The sequence below is a fragment of the Aotus nancymaae genome, unplaced genomic scaffold (assembly GCF_030222135.1).
Source record: "Aotus nancymaae isolate 86718 unplaced genomic scaffold, 86718_ANA_hifiasm-v0.15.2.pri h1tg000067l, whole genome shotgun sequence".
Lineage (NCBI taxonomy): Eukaryota > Metazoa > Chordata > Mammalia > Primates > Aotidae > Aotus > Aotus nancymaae.
The window spans coordinates 24,625,626-24,644,783 of record NW_026988482.1 but is presented as its reverse complement, the minus strand read 5'-3'; the positions used below and the strand labels follow the sequence as shown (position 1 = coordinate 24,644,783).

Below are 19,158 nucleotides of genomic sequence, written 5' to 3'. Positions count from 1 at the left end.
AAAGAAGGTCCAGGTGTCTGTGATTGTTGGTGGTGGCAGGAAGGAAAAGGTCAGCAAAACCAGGCTCCAACGGCCTTAGAACAGAATGTGGGTTATGTTCTTGGTGTGATGAGGAGCAATGGGGGCCTTTGAGCAGGAATCACCTGGGCTAGCCCTTGTTTAGATAATTCCAGCTGCTTTCAGAAAACGATTCTGCAATAAGAGTGGAGGCCCCTGCCCTCATCCAGGCAAGGAAGAGGAAGGCCTAGGCCTGGGCAGGGCAAGTGCACTGAAGGGGGTCACTTTGGGGTATGTTTTGGAGCCAAAATCAAGTCTTGCTGATGCATGGATGTGGGCAGGAAAAGAGAGGCGTCAAGCATGACTCCTACATTTCTGGCATTAACAGCTGGTTGGATGAAATTGCCATAAACTGATCTGGGAAAGCCTGCAGAAGAGTGGGTTTGGAGAGGAAAATTCAGTGATCATTTATGGACATGTAACCCTTGAGATGCCTGTTAGACATCCAAGAGTAGTTGCAGGGTCAGCTGCTAAGGTTGTATGACTCTAGACTTCAGGAGAGCGATCAGCACTGGAGCCTTGGATCTGGGAGGCATAGGAGAGAATGGATGGTATGTAAGGCCATAGGCCTGGATAAGGTGGGGTGGGAGATGAATGCAGACAGAGGGGACAGCAACCAAGATTGTGCCCTGGAACATTCCACGAGGTGGAAGTAGGGGAGATATGAAGCAGAACTATTAAAGAGGCTGAGCAGGAACAGCCAGGAGAAATATGAGAGTGTGGGGACTCAGGAGCCAAGGGGAACAAGCATTGAATGCTGCCAAGGCAGTGAGGATGACAACGAACCACTGGATTCTGCAGTGCATAGGTCATTGGGAACCCTGACAAGGGAAGTTTTGTGTAGAGATGGACAAGCCTTATTAGAGTGTGTAGAGAAGAGAGTGAGGGCTGAAGAACTGGAGACAGCAAATGAAGACAACTTTTTTTTTTGAGACAGCACCTCACTCTGTTGCCCAGGCTGGAGTGTGGTAGCACGATCTTGGCTCACTGCAGCCTCGATCTCTGGGGCTCAAGTGACCCTCCTATCTCAGCCTCCTGAGTAGCTGGGACTACAGGCATGTGCCACCACACCCAGCTAATTTTTAGTATTTTTTTAAAATAGAGATGGGGTTTCACCATGTTGTCCAGGCTGGTCTCGAACTCCTGAGCTCAAACGATCCTCCTGCCTCAGCCTCCCATACAGGCATGAGCCACCATGCCTGGATAGAAAACTTTAAAAAAATTAACATAGACCGGGTACGGTGGCTCACACCTGTAATCCCAGCACTTTGGGAGGCTGAGGCAGGTGGATCACGAGGTCAGGAGTTTGAGACCACCCTGGCCAACATTGTGAAACCCCGTCTCTACTAAAAATACAAAAATTAGCCAGGCACAGTGGCAGGCACCTGTAATCTCAGCTACTCGGGAAGCAGAGGCAGGAGAATCACTTGAACCCAGGAGGTGGAGATTGCAGTAAGCCGAGTTCATGCCACTCCACTCCAGCTTGGGTGACAGAGCGAGACTCCATCTCAAAAAAAAAACAAACAAACAAAAAAACCCCTGACATATGACTAGGCACGGTGGCTCATGCCTGTAATACCAGCACTTTGGGAGGCCGAGGTGGATGGATCACGAAGTCAGGAGTTCAAGACGAGCCTGGCCAAGATGATAAAACCCCATCTCTACTAAAAATACAAAAAAAAAAAAAAAATTAACTGGGTGTTGTGGTGGACGCCTGAAATCCCAGCTACTTCAAAGGCTGAGGCAGAGAATTGCCTGAACCCAGGAGGCAGAGGTTGCAGTGAGCTGAAATTGTGCCACTGCATTCCAGCCTGGGCGATAGAGTGAGACTCCATCTCAAAAAAAGAAAAGACATATAATATAAATACAATAAATGAACAAATTTGAAAGTTATAGTTCTATAAATGTATCTGTAGACACTTGTGCAACTGCCACCCAGATAAAGATATAGAACAGCCTCAGCAACTCCTGGAAGCCACCTGGTACCCTATCCAATTGATATTCTCAAAGGTAAACAGTATTTGTATTTCTATCATAAAGGATTCCTTTTGTTTGTTGGATGTAGACAACTTTTTTTTTTTGAGACAAGGTCTTGCTCTGCCACTCAGGTTGGAGTACAGTGGCACAATCATGGCTCACTGCAGCCTCGATCTCTTGGAGTTCAAGTGATCCTCCTACCTCAGCCTCCTGAATAGCTGGGACTATAGGCCTGCACCACCATATCCAACTAATTTTTTGTAGAGATAGGGGTTTCACTTTGTTGCCCAGGCTGATATTGAACTCCTGAGCTCAAGTGATCTTCCCACCTCAGCATCCCAAAGTGCTGGGATTACAGATATGAGCCACTGCACCCAGCAAATTTTGAGAGATTTTGTTGATGGTTGGGCTGGTATTTTATAGGCAGATAATGTTCTAATGGAGGGTGTCCAGATGGAGTTGAGACTCTGTGGGTTAGGAGGTCCTGGGCCCAATTTTCCTGGGTGCTGTGCTTGCTCTATCTCCAAGGATTAGATGACCAGTTTCCTCATTTGAACCTTAATCCTCCTCCCCTTCCATGCCCTTGGAGTTGTAGTAATGAAGGGGCAATGGAAAATGGGATATTCGGAGCCTCTGGAAGCTTGCCAGAGGTCTAGAACTCAGTCACCAGGGATGGGTGGGGCTAGAATCTGGGAGGCCCAGGAATCCTGCCTGCCCAGCTATGTTTGAGCAACAGACCTGGCAACAGGGTGGGTTAGACAAACAGCCTAGCTTTCTGAAGCCTCCTCTGCTGTCTGCGTCTTCAGGTTATCATGGTGCTGCTCAGGCTCCTCGTGCTCCTCTTTGCTCTGGTGGTCTCTGGTAAGGAGGTGGTGGGTGGGGGAACCCTAGTTTTCTCTTGGTGTCCTGACCTTCCTAAATAAGCTACCATAGAGGACAGGGGTTGGGGGAGAGGTAGGAAGGTGTAAGAATCTGAACCCCTGGCCCTCATCCCTTATCTTGGCTGCTTCCTCAAACAAGTTCTCACTCCCCATCTGTGAAATGTTGGGTGCTGGATACAAGGAAAGACCTTAGCTGCTTGGCCCCAAGGTGTGGCCAGGCTCTGTGGCAAAAAGACAGGACTCCACTAGTATGTGTGGTTCCATCAGCCTGGGGAGCCTCCAGCCTGAATTCTCTGCTTTTCACAGACCTCCACAGCCTGTCCTGGTTTATAAATGTCTCTGAGAGCCAGGGCCCTGGCACAGTCCTTCAGTTTTTCTCCTTCAATTGCTCCTCCTACACACCCACACCCACCCTGGAGTTGCTCAATGTCCAGCCACCCACCACCTTCTTCAACCCACCCAGCCTGGCCAGGTGGCAAGGGACCTATGTGGGCAAGGTAGGGTCATGTGTACAACTGGGGACCGTGGGGGCACAAGGGCAGACCTAAAATTTCCAAGCCCCACATGGGCACTGCCCACCCACCACAGTTGACCTTGAGCAGCTCTGCTCGACTGGATGCCCTGACGGTGAACCACTACAAGCTGTGGCTGAAGTTTACATGTGGCAACTATGTGACGGAGGGACCACTGTTTGTGGATGTGCAGCGGGACCTTAGCCATATCCAGTGTGCTGGTCAATTTGCCAGTCCAGGTGAGGCCAGGGGCAGTCAGTAGGAGGTGGGCAGGCATGGCCCAAACAGATCCTCCCTGACTTCCCCTCTGGCCAGCTGGGGAAATGATTCAGGTGCCAGAGACAGTCAGACCTGGGGCTCGGCTGTACATTCTGCTCCTCCCAGGCCTAGAACTCCACGGAGCCCAGGTGAGCCCAGAACATGGGATGGTGGGTGACAGGATGGGGGCAGGGGGGATGGAGAGAGTAAATTTTTCCTGCCTGGCCAGGCACAGCCTGCAGAGGAACCTTGAAGCAAAGGCATAGATGAGCCTGTACATGATGCACGTTCTCGGAGAGCACTGCTAAGGGCTGCTCACCCTAGTGACCATGGCTGTTCCCACAGGGACATCTCAGGGGCTGAGTTTCTTTTTTCAAGATCTGCTATGTTCAGCTCTCTATGGCAATTTTGTATTACTGCTGTAATTAAAAAAAAAAGGAGGTAATGGCCAGGCATAGTGGCTCATACCTGTAATCCCAGCACTTTCAGGGGCTGAGGCAGGCAGCCTCAGGAGTTTGAGACCAGTCTGGCCATTGTAGTGAGGCTCTGTCTCTACTAAAAATACAAAAAAAAAAAAAAAAATAGCCAGGCATGGTGGCGCATGCCTGTAATCCCAGCTACTCGGGAGGCTGAGGCAAGAGAATTGCTTGAACCCAGGAGGTGGAGGTTGCAGTGAGCGGAGATTTCGCCATTGCACTCCAGCCTGGTCAACAAGAGCGAAACTCCGTCTCAAAAAAAAAAATTAACTGGGCATGGTGGCACAGGCATGTAATCCCATCTATTTGGGAGGCTGAGGCAGGAGAATCGCTTGAAACCAGGAGGTGGAGGTTGCAGTGAGCTGAGATAGCTCCACTGCACTCCCGCCTGGGCAACAGAGCGAGACTCTGTCTCAAAAAAGAAAGAAAGAAAGAAAAAAAATTGGGTGTAGGCAGGTGCCTGCTGGGTTGCTGGAGAATGTTGATGGGGGTGCTCAGGGCACTGGGGGCTGAATGGGGTGGCCAGCATCTCTGTTCTGTCAGATGAGCATTATCAGTGCCCAGGACCCTCCACACTTCCCTGGACCTTTCTCCATCAATGAGCAAGGTTGGCTGCAGGCACCATCCCTGGGCCTCCTAGGCCAGGCTCAAAAGGTGAGCATGACCTGGAATCTGGGGGTGTCCATGGATTGGGTAGAGCTCCTACCTTATAGAAATTTGTGTCTTCTTTTTTTTTTTTTCTTTTTCCCCTTCAAAAGAAATTTGTGTATTCTTGGCCTCCTTGGCCTCCTCAACTAATACTGACTCTCTCAGACCTGGACCTGCTGCTCCATTCTGGCTGTCCTCCCACCTTAGCCTGGTTTTGTGCTGGGCTTTGGAATTCTGGAAAGAAGAGGAATCCTTCTCTCTGAGAGTTCACAGACCCTCTAATAGAATGAAAAGTGTTTAGGACAATCACACAATGAGAGAAAGTCCTGGGTAACGGCTGGGCTGGGCGTGGTGGCTCACGCCTGCAATCCTAGCTCTTAGGGAGGTTGAGGTGGGCGTTATAACCTGAGGTCAGGAGTTCAAGACCAGTTTGGCCAACATGGCAAAACCCCATCTCTACTAAAAATACAAAAATTAGCCGAGTGTGGTGGCACATGCCTGTAATCCCAGCTACTCAGGAGGCTGAGGCAGAAGAATTGCTTGAATCCAGAAGGCGGATGTTGCAGTGAGCCGAGATTGTGCCACTGCACTCCAACCTGGGCGAAAAAAAAAAAAAAAAAAAGAAAAAGAGATTAGAGAAGTTCCCCCTTTAAAACTTCCATCTCTCAGTGACTGGATTTCAGCAACTCTAAATGATAATTCACATTGTGAATGATTCAGATATTACTCTTGGACTGTTTGCATCCTAATGGAATAACTTATGGCCCAAACGTATAGGGCTCAAAGGAATACTTGTCAGCAGAGTGACAGGTCATGGGGATCATGGGGAAAAGTGAAAGCTGAGGTTCCTTTTGGAGATCCTAAGTGAGGTTGCCTATTTAAGGGGAGCACTGGGCATAGACAAAGAGATGGACAGACACACTCTGGCTCCTTTCTGCTCTGGGTGCACCACAGGTCTTCCAGCTACAGATCTCAGTGTCCTTCGGACAAAGGCAGAGCTGCCAAGGGATGGTGATGGTGAAGGTTTTGCCTGTTTCCTCCAGCCAGGTCTCCTTCCTGTAAGCCTCCCCTACCCTAGAACAGAGAGGGAGGAAGGGCCTAGCCCCAGGAAATCAGTTAGGCTGAGGCTGCTGGAGCTGAGTCCTAACTCTGGCAGGAGGGGGGCCCAGGGAAAGAAGTGGTGGACCCACAGGGTGAGCAGGAATGAGCAGGAACCAGTGCCCCTCTTTTGGTCCAGCAAACAGGCTCAGAATATCACCATCCCTGAGAACCTGGCCCCCGGTAGTGAGGTGGTTCAGGTCTGGGCCTGGGGCGTCAACCTGCGCTATGAAATCCTGTCTCCGCTGCCCAGCCCATTCTTCTCCATTGGTCATGGTGAGAGGTGTTGAGGGAGGGGCGGGTACCAGGATGCCTCTGTGGCTGGTCCAGAGGCGACCCATACTACCTCTTCACCTTCCTGTTTGGGGGTCTGGCCTTGAAGAAGGCAGCAGGAGGGCCAGGCTCAGTGGCCTCTTTCGCCTGTGGATCCGGTGGGCTGGTGGAAGTGGGACTGAGCTGGAAGCGGGGCTGATCTCTATGTTCCCTGACCCTCCCGCCTCATGCAGTGGACGGCGTGGTCCGGACGACTGCACCCCTGGAGTTAGCTCGTACCCCAGGCACTGCAGTCTCCAGGTTGCAGGTGAAAGCCTTTGAGCGGCACCGGCCATGGGACAGTGCTGAGCTCAATCTGACCATCAACGTGCGACTGGTCAACCTCTGGCCCCCACGCTGTCTCCCAGCGCTTCTGGTGTGAGTATCTGGGAACCTTACCTGGGTTGTGGGGGCCAGAGCCATGACTCAGGCCATTGCCAGATTCCCACCTTGCTGCCATGGCACGCTCAGGTCCCAAATCCCCGAGACTGCACCTGTGGGCACTGTGCTGACTACTCTCACTTGCGAAGATCCAGACTCTGTTGGTGCCACCCTGGACTACAAGCTGTGGTTCCGCAGTTCTTCTGACCCTGCCAGCCTCTGCCTTTACGACAGAGTCCTTGAGGTGCTTAGTCCCAGCTCCCACACCCACTTGCAGGGTGCTTGCAACAAGAAGGGGTGGGTGGGCCAAGGGTCTGTGAGAGCTGAGACCACAAGAGTGGGGATTAGGGGGACGGCTGTTGAGTCAGCATGTGTTGCAGTCAGGAAAACAGGATCCAGGCGGGCTATTTGTGGATGCCCTGGCCTGCGGCAGCCCCATGGGACTCAGGGCTCTCCCAGGCCCTTGGCTGGACCTTACTTTCTAGCCCCTCTGGCTAGGTGAATGCCACACTGGACTGTGACACTCCTGGATCCTGCTTCCAGCATGCAGCCTCCATCCTGGTGCTTGATGGTGGCCAGCCCCAGATGACCAGTGAGTGACCACACCCAGCCTGGACACCCAGGACAAGGCTGTTCTGTCCTCCTGCTTCCCATGCTCAGGACAGGGTCATCTCTCCTCCGGAATCCAGTAGGGCAGGGTTGTCTCCATTTCAGACCCTGAGGATATATCTCTTAGACCCCCAGCAGGGGAAGCCTTCTGCCCTCCCTTTAGACCCTCTCACTCTTTAGACCTCCAGGGCAGGGCCATGTCTCCCTCCTCAGATCCCCGGGTCAGGGGTAGGCACCCCAGGCCGGCTCCTTGACTGCCAAATGACCTCCAGCGGAGGTGCCGGTACTGGTGATGGTGACACCCGTCAACGAGTTCTCCCCAGCCTGTGCCCCTCGCATGTTCCGGGTTCGGGAGGATGCAGCGCCACATACTCTGCTGGGCTCCGTGGTGGGCATGGATATGGATTACCCTCATGGCAACATTGAGTACTACACCTCTGGTGGTCCTCCCACCTTTGCTGTGGACCGTCTCAGTGGTACTTCCACCTCAGGGCTGGGATGGAAGCGGGGAGCCAGAGTTGGCTCTGCAGCCTGAGGCTGTGGTCCCCTCTCTAGGGGAAGTTCACCTCCTGGGACCTTTGGACTATGAACAGCAGAGGGTCTACAGGCTCACTGTCCTGCTGATTGACCATGGACAAGACCAGAACCCCAACTGTCACCACTCAGGCTCCTGTACCATTACCATCGAGGTTGAGGTAATTGTGTCCTAAGGCTTTGGAAATAAATACTTTGAGAGGCAGGAGCAGATCGCCCTGTGGTGTTCTGCTTTTCCACTCTGTGCCTCAGTTTCTTCCATGAGTTGGCTGGAGAAAAGTGGGGCCTAATTGTGGAAAGCTCTGGAGTCTGTTGTGTGATGCCTTGATACCTAGGCTCTGGCTGTCGTGAGAAATTGAGGGGCTGGCTTGGAGGTTTGGGGGGTGGTTGCACCCACTCCTAACCTGGCTCCTTTCTGCAGGATGTGAATGACCATGCCCCCGAGTGTGAGCCCCCATTTCAGGAACTCACCATCTATGTTCCTCTGGGCCGAAGTGTGGAGGTGACCAAGGTGTCATGCCGGATCCCTCAGGAGCCACAGCGCCTGGCCTTCTCCTACAGCATCGTGGGAGGTAGGGGACATGGGCACCACCAGGTTGTGGGTGAGGGGCAGGCCAAGGCCAGCAATGGTCTCCTCCTCCTGCCACTCTGCTTTCAGGGAATAGCCAGAACCGATTCATCCTGCAAGGGCCCATCCTGGTGCACAGTGACCTTGTGTTGGGGCCCTTCTGGGCAGAGCAGCCCAATACCTATGAGCTATTGATCTGTGTGGCTGATGCAGGCCCCTCAACCCCCCACCTCAGCACTACAGCCACCATTGTTGTGCATCTAGTTCCTTGGAAGGCCAGCACAGAGGCCACCAGCCTCCACAGAACCACAGTGAGGAGGCTCCTTGGGCCCTCGTGGGGGCAGGAAGGGTGGACCTTGGAGGGTGAGGAGACCCAGTTTTTCAGGTGGAAGTATGGGGAAGTCAGTTCAGAGGGAAGTGCTGAGTGCAGACAGCCCCGCAGTACTGGAGAGCGAATCACGAGTGTGGGGTGGTGTAACCCAGGGAGGGTTTGGAAGGCTGGATGGTAGGGCATTTTGGCAAGGCAGTGGTGAGGCTGTGGCCTCCTTTTCAGGTGCCCTCAATGATGACACCCATGCTCGTGACAGACACAGAGGCTTTCTGGCAGCCACAGCCCTGGTTTGTGGTGGTGTTGACAGCAACTGGTGCTCTTCTCCTCTTGGCCCTGGGCTGGCTTCTTGGCAGGCTCCTCCAGGGGTAGGGATTCTATCCTTGTGCTCCCTACCTGGCCCTAACCCACCTATGGACCCCAGTTGTGATGGGCGGTTTCACCCAAGATTAGATGACAATGCCCAAGTGGGTAAGTGACAAACTGACATTGAGGAGGGCTGCTCTCCCTCCAGAGGTCTTTAGATTAGGGTCAAAGAGACACTGGGAGGAGGCAACTTCTATCACTGGCAGAATCCAGTCTTGGAATGGGAGGAGTGTAGATAAGCTCAGGGCTTGAAACTGTGAGTGTGGGCCGGGTGCGGTGGCTCACGTCTGTAATCCTAGCACTTTGGGAGGCCGAGAACCTGAGATCAGGAGTTCAAGACCAGCCTGGCCATCATGGTGAAACCCCATCTTTATATATATAAAAAAGAAACTGTGAGTGTGTCATGCATTAGGCATTTACCCTTATTCCTGATTTCTGCCCTCCACTAGAAACCTTTCCTGCTCCTGTAGACTCTTGAGTTCCTTGTGGACATAGGACTGAGTCCAGGGAAAGGGGATGGAACAATGTGGGCACTGCATACAGACATTGGTTGTTCCCAATATAAAGGGACGGGTGAGCCAGGCGTAGTGACTCATGACTGTAATCCTAGCACTTTGGGAGGCTGAGCGGGCAGATCACAAGGTCAAGAGATCGAGACCATCCTGGCCAACTTGGTGAAACCCCATCTCTACTAAAAATACAAAAATTAGTCGGCTGTGGTGGCGCGCTCCTGTAGTCCCAGCTACTCAGGAGGCTGAGGCAGAACTGATTGAACCTGGGAGGCGGAGGTTGCAGTGAGCTGAGATCGTGCCACTGTACCCCAGCTTGGTGGCAGAGTGAGACTCCGTTTCAGAAAGAAAGGAAGGAAGGAAGGAAGAAAGGAAGGAAGGAAGGAAAGAAGGAACGAATAGACAGACATGGGGGAATGGTGCTGATTCCTCCTGGCATTTTAGGTTGGCCCAGCTGCTGCAAGCACCCAGCAAACCAGCCCAGGCTCTGCTGCTAAACAGGTCAGTCTCTTTTGCATACTTTTCTATGCCTGGGAGCCCATCTGATAAACTCAGTGAAAGGCTCACAGCCTTGCCCTGTACTGCTGCTCCTACTATGCCCCAGCATCCAGAGAACTGAGGGATCCCTCGAGGGTTTCATGGAGGTACCGAAGATGGAGATGTCCCAGGCACCCAGCAGTGTCAAGAGCCTGGTACGTCAGCTCACCATCTCAAGTAGTGGGCACAGAGCCTGCTCCAGAGTACTCCCCAGCCCCCTTCAAGCCTGTCCCTTTCCCTGTGAATGACTACCCTCTGGAAGTGCCCACACTAGCACCATGAGGATGGAGGAGGCAGGTGGGCTTCTGGTCCCCCATGGGCAGGCCTTCGTCTGCTCCCCTGTGGGCAGGGTTCAATTCATTGCACCTTTCATTTTTTCCCTCAGCAGCATTTTGATGGCAGAGCACAGGACTCCCGTGAGTCCCCCTCTTCCTAAATTATTTTCTGTCTGGGCCCTCGCCCCATTTGAGTATCTCCTCCTCTATTTACCACATCTCAATATCTCCTCCTACTCCCAGGAACCCACTATCAATCTAACTTTTTCCTGAATGGGGTCTGCTCTCATTGCCACTCACCCTTCATCCATTCTTTGTCAAATACCTGGGGAGCCCAGAGATGACTCATACATGGTCTGGTCTCTGCCCACAACAGGAGGAGGGATGATGGTGAGGGGAGAGGCCCCAGAGAGTCCAGTGTCACCAGTGAATTATGGGAGAGTAATCTGGCATTGGCCTTAGGGAAGTTGGTGCCCAGTGTTGGAGAATCAAGGAGGTTTTCTGTGCATTTGAGTCAGAGTTCAGAGAATTTGCTAAGAAGGGAGGGAGGGGACAAGTTAGATTACAGCAGAAGGTGGGGTGTCACACTGAGGGTTCTGGAGGAATAATCTCTTACCCTTAGGTAAGAGGGGAGGGAGGCAGTTCTCCTGGGGCTACCAGCACCCCCTCACTCTCCTCTCTCTCCTACTGGTTTTAGGTACAGGAAGAGACTACCTGTTTAACACACGCACGGGAGCCCGGCGCTGGCTTTGAGGCCAAGTAGCTGCTTTACTATGTGTGGAATTTCTTTTTCACACCATCAGGGGCTGTGTTTTCAATTCATAATAAACAAAATTACAAACAGAAAAGTTCTAGCCTTGTAGCTAACATGTGGGAGAAGCTCTGAAATCTGTGCCTCCTTGTTCTCACTTGGAGAACTCCCTGCCTTGTGAGCAGACTCTAGGGAGCAATAAGGTTTTCCTTCTTCTTCTTTTTTTTTTTAGACAGAGTCTCACTATGATGCCCAGGTTGGAATGCAGAGGCTATTCACAGGTGTTACCATAGCACACTATAGCCTTGAACTCCTGGCCCCAAGAGAGCCTCTCATCTCAGCCTCCTGAATAGCTGGAACTATAGGCACTGCACCTGGCTTTATTTTTCTTTTAAGAAGGCATTGTATGATGCTCGGACTGACAGTGTGACTGATGCTTTATAGAGATAATAGGCTATCATCCTTGTCACTGACTGAGGGGCCTCCAATCAGCATGTCTCTTCAGGGTCACCTGCTTCCTTTTTCTTTCCAGAAAAGAGAGAGAACAATGTTGCATGTGTGCGTGCGTGCATGCGTGCGTGCGTGCCTGCATGCGTGTGTGTATGAGAGAGAGAGCGAGAGAGAGAGAGAGACAGAGAGAGAGAGACAGAGAGAGAGAGAGATGGGGTCTGACTTTGTTGCCCAGGCTGGAGTGCAATGGTATAATCATGGCTCACTGTAGCCTTGAACTCCCAGGCTCAATTGATCCTCTTACCTCAGAATCCCAAGTAGGTGAGACTACAGGCATGCACCACCATGCCTGGCTAATTTTTAAATTTTTTGTAGAGATGGGGTCTTTCTATGTTGCCCAGGCTGGTCTTGAACTCCTGGGTCCAAGTGTTCCTCCCCCTTCAGCCTCCCAAAGTTCTGGGATTACAGGTGTGAGCCACTGTACCTGGATCACTGTTGCTTTTTGTTGTTGTTGAGATGTTCTTTTTAAATTTTAAATTTTTGTGGGTACATAGGTATATAAATTTGGAGGTACATGAGATGTTTTGATAAGGCACGTAATGCTTAATAATCACTTCATGGAAAATGGAGTATCTGTCCCCTGAAGCATTTATTCTTTGTGTTACAAATAATCCAATTATACTTTTAGTTATTTTAAAATGTACAATTATTGACTATAGTCACTCTGTTGTGCTATCAAATAGTAGGTCTTATTCATTTTTCTTTTTTTCTTTTTTTTTTGGTACCCATTAACCATCCCACCTCCCCACCCTTTCCCAGACTCTGGCAACCATCCTTCTACTCTCTATCTTCATGAATTCAATTGTTTTGTTTAAATCCTTTTCCTTTCCTTTTTTTTTTTTTTTTGAGACAGAGTCTCACTCTCTCACCCAGGATGGAGTGCAGTGGTGCGATCTTGGCTCACTGCAACCTCTGCCTCCTGTATTGAAGCAATTCTCGTGCCTCAGCTTCCCCGAGTAGCTGGGACCACAGGTGCATGCCACCACACCTGGCTAATTTAATTTTTATTTTTAGTAGAGACGGGGTTTTGCCATGTTGGCCAGGCTGGTTTTGAACTCCTAACCTCAGGTGATCCTCCTGCCTCGGCTTCCAAAGTGCTGGGATTATAGGCATGAGCCACTGTGCCTGCGCCCCCCCTCTTTTTTTTTTGTAGAGACCTCCCAGGCTAAAGCGATCCTCCCACCTTAGTCTCCTGAGTAGCTGGGACTACAGGTGTGCACCACTATGCCTGCCTGATTTTTAAAAATTTTCTAGTGATGAAGTCTTGCTATGTTGCCCCAGGTAGTCTCAAACTCCTAGGGTCAAGTACTCCCCCAGCCTTGGCCTCCCAAGGTGCTGGGATTATAGGTATGAACCACCCACTACACTTGGCCAAGTTCAATTATTTTGATTTTTAGATCCCATAAATAAGTGAGAATATACGATGTTTGTTTTTCTGTGCCTGGCTTATTTCACTTAATATAATGAACTCCAGTTCCATCCATGTTGTTACAAATGGCAGGATCTCCTCCTTTTTTCTTTCACTGCATTCTCTGCCTCCTGGGTTCAAGCGATTCTCCTGCCTCAGCCTCCTGAGTAGCTGGGACTATAGGCGTGTGCCACTATGCCCAGCTAATTTTTGTATTTTTAATAGAGACAGGGTTTCACCATATTGGCTAGGATGGTCTCAATCTCTTGACCTCCTGATCCTCCTGCCTCGGACTCCAAAAGTGCTGGGATTACAGGCATGAGCCACTCCACCTGGCTGATCTCATTCTTTTTCATAGCTGAATAATACTCCATTGTGCATATGTACCATATTTTCTTTATCCATTAATCTGCTGATGGACACTTAGGTTGCTTCCAAATCTTGGCTATTGTGAATGGTGATGCAGCAAACAGGGAAGTGCAGATATCTTTTTGATTTACTGATTTCCTCTCCTTTGGGTACATACCCAGTAGTGGGATTGCTGGATCATATGGTAGCTGTATTTTTAGTTTTCTGAGGAACCTCCAAACTCTTTTCCATAGTAGTTATACCACTGTTGCTTTTTGAGGGCCCCATCAAACTTCAGGGCAGTTTGCCAACTGTATGTGGAGTTCGTCTTGGGAAGGATCCAGAGCTTTTGCACTGGGGTGAGGGGTGATGCAGACTTGAGAATCCTGTGGTATGGCTGGTCCTGGAGAATTAACAGAATCCCCCTTTTGAGGGTTGTTGGCTTTTTTCCCCCAACCTGTTTCTTCTGGTTCCTCTGCTGTCACTTCTCCCTGTGCTGACCTGAGCTGTTGCCTGCAGCAGGCTGCTGGTGGGCAGGTCTTGCTGCATGCAATGTTGGCCCACCCTCCAAGCCCAGCCTGGCATCAACTTCTGCCAGCTCTCCAAGAGGACCTTACTGTGGTAACTCCAAGTTATCACAGTCTTTCCTCCTCTGTTGACTCTGTGGGCCTGAACCCCCTCAAGGCACTGGAGAACCTCCCTTTCTGGAGAACCTCCTTTTTCTTTTTGAGACAGAATCTTGCTGTCACCCAGGCTAGAGTGCAGTGGCGTGACACCAGCTCACTATAACCTCCTCCTCCTGGGTTCAATTGATTCTTCTGCCTCAGCCTCCCGAGTAGCTGGGATTACAGGCACCTGCCACCATACCTGGCTTTTTTGTATTTTTATAGAGATGGGGTTTTGCCATTTTGGCCAGGCTGGTCTTGAACCCCTGACCTCAAGTGATCTCCTGCTTCTGCCTCCCAAAGTGCTGTATTACAGGCATGAGCCACTGCGCCTGGCCAGGAGGACCTCCCTTTCTGAACCAGTTATGGTAACCCAGGTCCAGGAAGAAGCTGGGTGCCTTCTGCGGGATCAAAACAAAACAAAACAAAACAAAGACCCTTCATGGGGCTCCCACCAAAGTCAGTGTTTTAAGACACGCCTCGGGAACAGCAACTTGAAAGCAGGTTGTTCCAGGAAGTGGTTGTAGGCAGATATTTCCTGAGTTCTTCCCCTGCTCTAAGGGTTCATTAAATCTTCCTCTGAGAAGCTCCACTTTTATCATAATTTTACAGATTGGGCAACCAAAGCTCAAGAGATGCCAAGGCCCAAAAGTCAGAGTTAGCTAGTTGGGGCATTTGGGTGTAGGCGCAGGCCACGTAACTTCATTTGGTGTTCTACGCCTGAAACCAAGCCCAGAGTTAGGTGCTCTGTATGGGGAGCAAGGTGTGACCATCTTCCTGGGCCATTAGTCTGCCTGGAAGGTAGGTCATGACAGTCCAGGGCAAAAGATGCTGTCATAGGATCTTAAGACAAGATGCTCCAAGGCAGAGAAAGGGGAGCGCCTGCTGTGTGTCAGGCCTTGTGGTAGGCTCTAAACCTCAGGCAGCAAAGGATGGGCAATGAGCCAGAGGCTGCTGTGGCAGCACAGACTGCTGTACCTTGAGGCTAGCAAAGGACAAAGCGCAGGAAGCCGGGACAGAGGCTCCTCATCCCAGAACCAGTAAGACGAGGTGAGAGACCCAGCCCCTCCACTTCTAGAGGTGGTGTGACCTTGGCTCGGCCTCTCCTCTCTGAGCCTCAGTTTCCTCTCCAGAGTGAACCGGGGCTGCACCCCTCTTCTCCCAGAGTGGTGACAAAAACAATAGCACACCGTTGAGATTCTATGTGTTGCGCGAGTGTATGCGAAGCTGCCGGTGCCGCAACCGGGCGAGGCACGCAGAGAAGCCAAGGGCGCGTTGGCTTCAGAGGCGCCAGCAGACGCTCTACCGCCAGCCTCTCCGAGAACGAAGCGCATGCGCCAACCCATGCCGTCACAGTCACGTGCCCCATGCTTTCGGCACGGGCCTTGAGAGGCAGACTCTGACAGACAGGTGAGCTGACCTGTCAGCAGGAAGCACTTCCCCTGGCGACGAGCGAAAAGACTGTTGATTGGGCATAGCATCCCTCGGGGGCGGGTTCTTTGCAGCACCGGTTACTATGACGCCCGGCCCCCGCCCCCTCGGCTAGCCGCCATCTTGTTGTTGATCCGTACCCAGTGGGCAGCGCCGGGAGCTGGACCAAGCGGCCGGTGTGGGGCCGCTGTAGCGGGGCTCAGCCACCTGTGCTGCCTGCCAGCGGGCGGGCCGAAACCTGGAGGCCCGGGGGGCCCAGCTCCCGTGGGGAGCCGTGGGCGCCCGGTGCCCGGGCCGGGCGGGTGAGTGACAGGAGCCGGGCCGATGGACCGGCCTGACGCCCGCGGGGAGGGCGGTGGCGAGCGCGGGATTGGAGTGGGCGCGCGTGGGGTCGGGGCTTCGGTGGAGCATCACTGGAGTATCACTCGAGCCTCCTACATGCTGGCGCTGAAGCCGTGGGGGACAGCCGGGGCGGAGGTCGGAGAGCGCCAGTGCCTGAGGGCTGGCCGGCGAGGAGCGGGAAACCGGCTTCTCTGACTGAAGCTCTCCGGACTCCGCTATTCGGAGCGCTGAAGTGTGTCCCGTGCCATCCTGATGCTCTCCTGGGAGTTGTGTTGCTCCCGGCTGGCGAATGTACTTAGCTCTTTCTTAGCGCTCCTTTGAGTGATTTTCAGGACGCTGGATGCTAAGACTACACGAAGCAAGCCAAAGCCCCTGCGAGCCAGGCAGGCCGGTGTCACGGCCCTGTGATTCTGGCAAGGGGGACCCTCTGCCTGGCCCCTGCTTCCTGAGACCCGTTCAGGGCCTCACGTGCACTTAGAAGCTCACCGTTTGTTTCCTCCCAAAGAGCCTGGTTAAATGTCCATAATGCCTGAGTTTTTGTTTTGGAACATAATTTCTTTGGTTCTTCATCACTACTTTTTGGAGAGTGGTAATGTCTTTCTCTTTTTGCTTTAGGTGAAAGTGAATATTATGGTGATTAATTTTATCTCCTAAAGAGATATTCGCTATAGGAGACAAAGGAAATGTAGGAGTGTCTTAGAATCGGAAAAAGAAACTTGTTTTTGTTGTGGATAGTGAACTGGCAAATTAACTTTTTTTTTTTTTTGAGATGGAGTGTCACTCTGTTGTCCAGGCTAGAGTGCATTGGTGTGATCTTGGCTCACCACAACCTCCACCTCCTGGGTTCAAGCGATTCTCCTGTCTCAGCCTCCCAAGTAGCTGGGACTACAGGCGTGTGCCACCATGCCCGGCTAATTTTTGTATTTTTTAGTATAGATGGGGTTTCACTAAGGCCAGGCTGGTCTCGAACTCCTGACTTCACGATCCACCCTCCTAAGCCTCCCAGAGTGCTGAGATTACAGGCCTGTGCCCCCGCGTGCAGAGCAAATTAACTTTTAACAGTACTAAAATTATCTTGTTCAGTGAAAACTGACCTTCAGGCCCCTTACCCGTGAATGTGGGCAGGTTGGAGATCCTCAGCAGTGTGTGCAGGTCTGGGAAGAGTTCTCATTGCTCCAGAACATATTTCTCTGGACCTGTGGTCCGTTTGGTTCTTTGCACAGGCTTCTTGTTTGTGGTCATACAACATGCCTGCATGAGATGACTAAGAAATCAATCAGCAGTACTTTGTGCACTTCTATCAGGATCTTGTCACCTCGGAATGTATAATTTGAAAGAGGCTGGGCACAGTGGCTCACATCTGTAATCTCAGCATTTTGGGAGGCTGAGGCGGGCAGATCACCTGAGGTCAGGAGTTCGAAACCAGCTTGCCCAACGTGGCAAAACCCTGTCTCTACTAAAAATACAAAAATTAGCTGGGCGTGGGGTATGCACCTGTAGTCCCAGCTACTCAGAGTCTGAGGCAGGAGAACCGCTTGAACCTGGGAAGTGGAGGTTGCAGTGAGCTGAGATTGCGTCACTGCATCCAGCCTGGGCAATAGAGTGAGACTCAGTCTAAAAAAAATAAAAATAAAATAATAATTTTGAAAGAAACCAGCTCCTTGGTCAGGAGATCCTTTAGGAAGGCAGATACTGAACCCAGAGGAGGCTGGCAGCTTGTTGCTGTTAGACTGAGATTATGCTACAGTTGTAAGGCAAAGGAGAAGTTGCGTAGTCTTTAGTTATTTATTTCATTGTCCTTCCTCAGGGCCATTTTTTGAATCTTTATTGTGTTTAATCTTGGTAAGACCAGTTCTTTGGGCAGTTCTTGAAAAGAAAGGAGGGAGATTCTAAAATATTAGGAGCTTTTCAAAATTGTCCCAAGCCCCTGCTTTTTTTTTTTTTTTTTTTGGTATGGAGTCTCATTCTGTTGCCCAGGCTGGAGTGCAATGGCACAATCTCCGCTCATACAGCCTCCGCTTCCTGAGTTTAAGTGATTCTCCTGCCTCAGCCTCCCAAGTGGCTGGGATTACAGGTATGCGTCACCATGTCCAGCTAGTTTTTTATTTTTAGTAGAGACAGAGTTTCACCATGTTGGTCAGGCTTGTCTCCAACTCCTGACCTCAAGCGATCCACCTGCTTTGGACTCCCAAAGTGTTGGGATTATACACGTGAGCTACCGCGCCAGGCCCAAGCCCCTGCTTTGATTAATGCCTCCTTAGAAAGTTAAGGCAGCTACAGAGTTAAACAGGTTACATTCTTGCTGATTTTTGTTATAATAACCCTAAATTAGACTTCTATCTGGTTTTGGATTTTTGGACCTCTTTGGGATGTAGAAAGAACTCTATCCTTGGCCAAGTTCACAACACTGAGTTTTGCATACAATTTTTGGGGATTCAAGGGCCCATTCAGTCCATCCATGGTCTAACCCTGTTTTAGAACCGCCGTCCTGAGGAATATCCAATAACTTTTATTGCCTTTGTTTAATGCTTCTACTACCTCATGAATATTTATGAGTAGTAGATGATGCTTGATTCAACATGGTTATTACCCAGAGGTAGCCAATAGCAATACTTCTGTCATTTGCATCTATTTATTTATTTTTGAGACTGACTGTCACTCTGTCGCTCAGGCTGGAGTGCGGTGATGTGATCTTGGCTCACTGCAACCTCTGCCTCCGAGGTTCAAGTGATTCTCTTGCCTCAGCCTCCTGAGTATCTGAGATTACAGGCACCTGCCACCACACTTGGCTAATTTTTGTATTTTTAGTAGAAAGGGGTTTCACCATGTTGGCCAGGCTGGTCTCCAACTCTTGACCTCAGGTGATGCACCTGCCTCAGCCTCCCAGAATTCTGGGATTACAGGTATGAGTCACCACACCTGGCTGTCATTTGCATTTAAAAAAATTATTTATTTAAAAAGAGGACGGGGTCTCTGCTGCCCAGACTGGACTTGAACTCCTAGTCTCAAGTGATCTTCCCATCTTGGCCTCACAAAGTGCTGGGATTACAAGCCGGAGCCACCATGCCCAGCCTTTTTAAAGAGACAGTCTCTTAAAAGCTTCCTAGGCTAGAGTGCAGTGGCATAATTGTAGCTCACTGCAGCCTCTAACTCCTAGGCTCAAGTGATCCTCCTGCCTCAACTTTCCAAGTAGCTAGGACCACACATGTGCACCACCATGCCTGGCTAATTTTCTTTGTCTTAATTTTTTTTTGTAGAGATGGGGTTCTCATTATGTTGCTCAGGCTGGTCTCAAACTCCTGGGTGCAAATGACCCTCCTGCCTCGCCTCCCAAAGTGCTGGGATTACAGGCATGAGCCACTGTGCCTGGCTTGTGA

At 51.0% G+C, this 19,158-nt stretch overlaps 1 protein-coding gene across 1 annotated transcript; it reads left to right on the top strand.

Annotated features, from left to right (window-relative positions):
- The first annotated feature begins 1,948 nt into the window (after positions 1–1,948).
- CDHR4 (cadherin related family member 4) lies at positions 1,949–11,127 on the top strand. Its single transcript, XM_012467748.2, has 20 exons — positions 1,949–2,067; positions 2,841–2,895; positions 3,222–3,412; positions 3,504–3,666; positions 3,743–3,834; positions 4,705–4,815; positions 5,764–5,867; positions 6,047–6,183; positions 6,414–6,597; positions 6,691–6,844; positions 7,099–7,192; positions 7,482–7,685; positions 7,765–7,904; positions 8,165–8,315; positions 8,402–8,622; positions 8,865–9,007; positions 9,959–10,015; positions 10,119–10,206; positions 10,440–10,467; positions 11,024–11,127. Exons 2-20 carry the CDS (start codon positions 2,847–2,849, stop codon positions 11,077–11,079), a joined length of 2,367 nt encoding a protein of 788 aa, XP_012323171.1. The 5' UTR covers positions 1,949–2,067; positions 2,841–2,846; the 3' UTR covers positions 11,080–11,127.
- Positions 11,128–19,158: the final 8,031 nt, after the last annotated feature.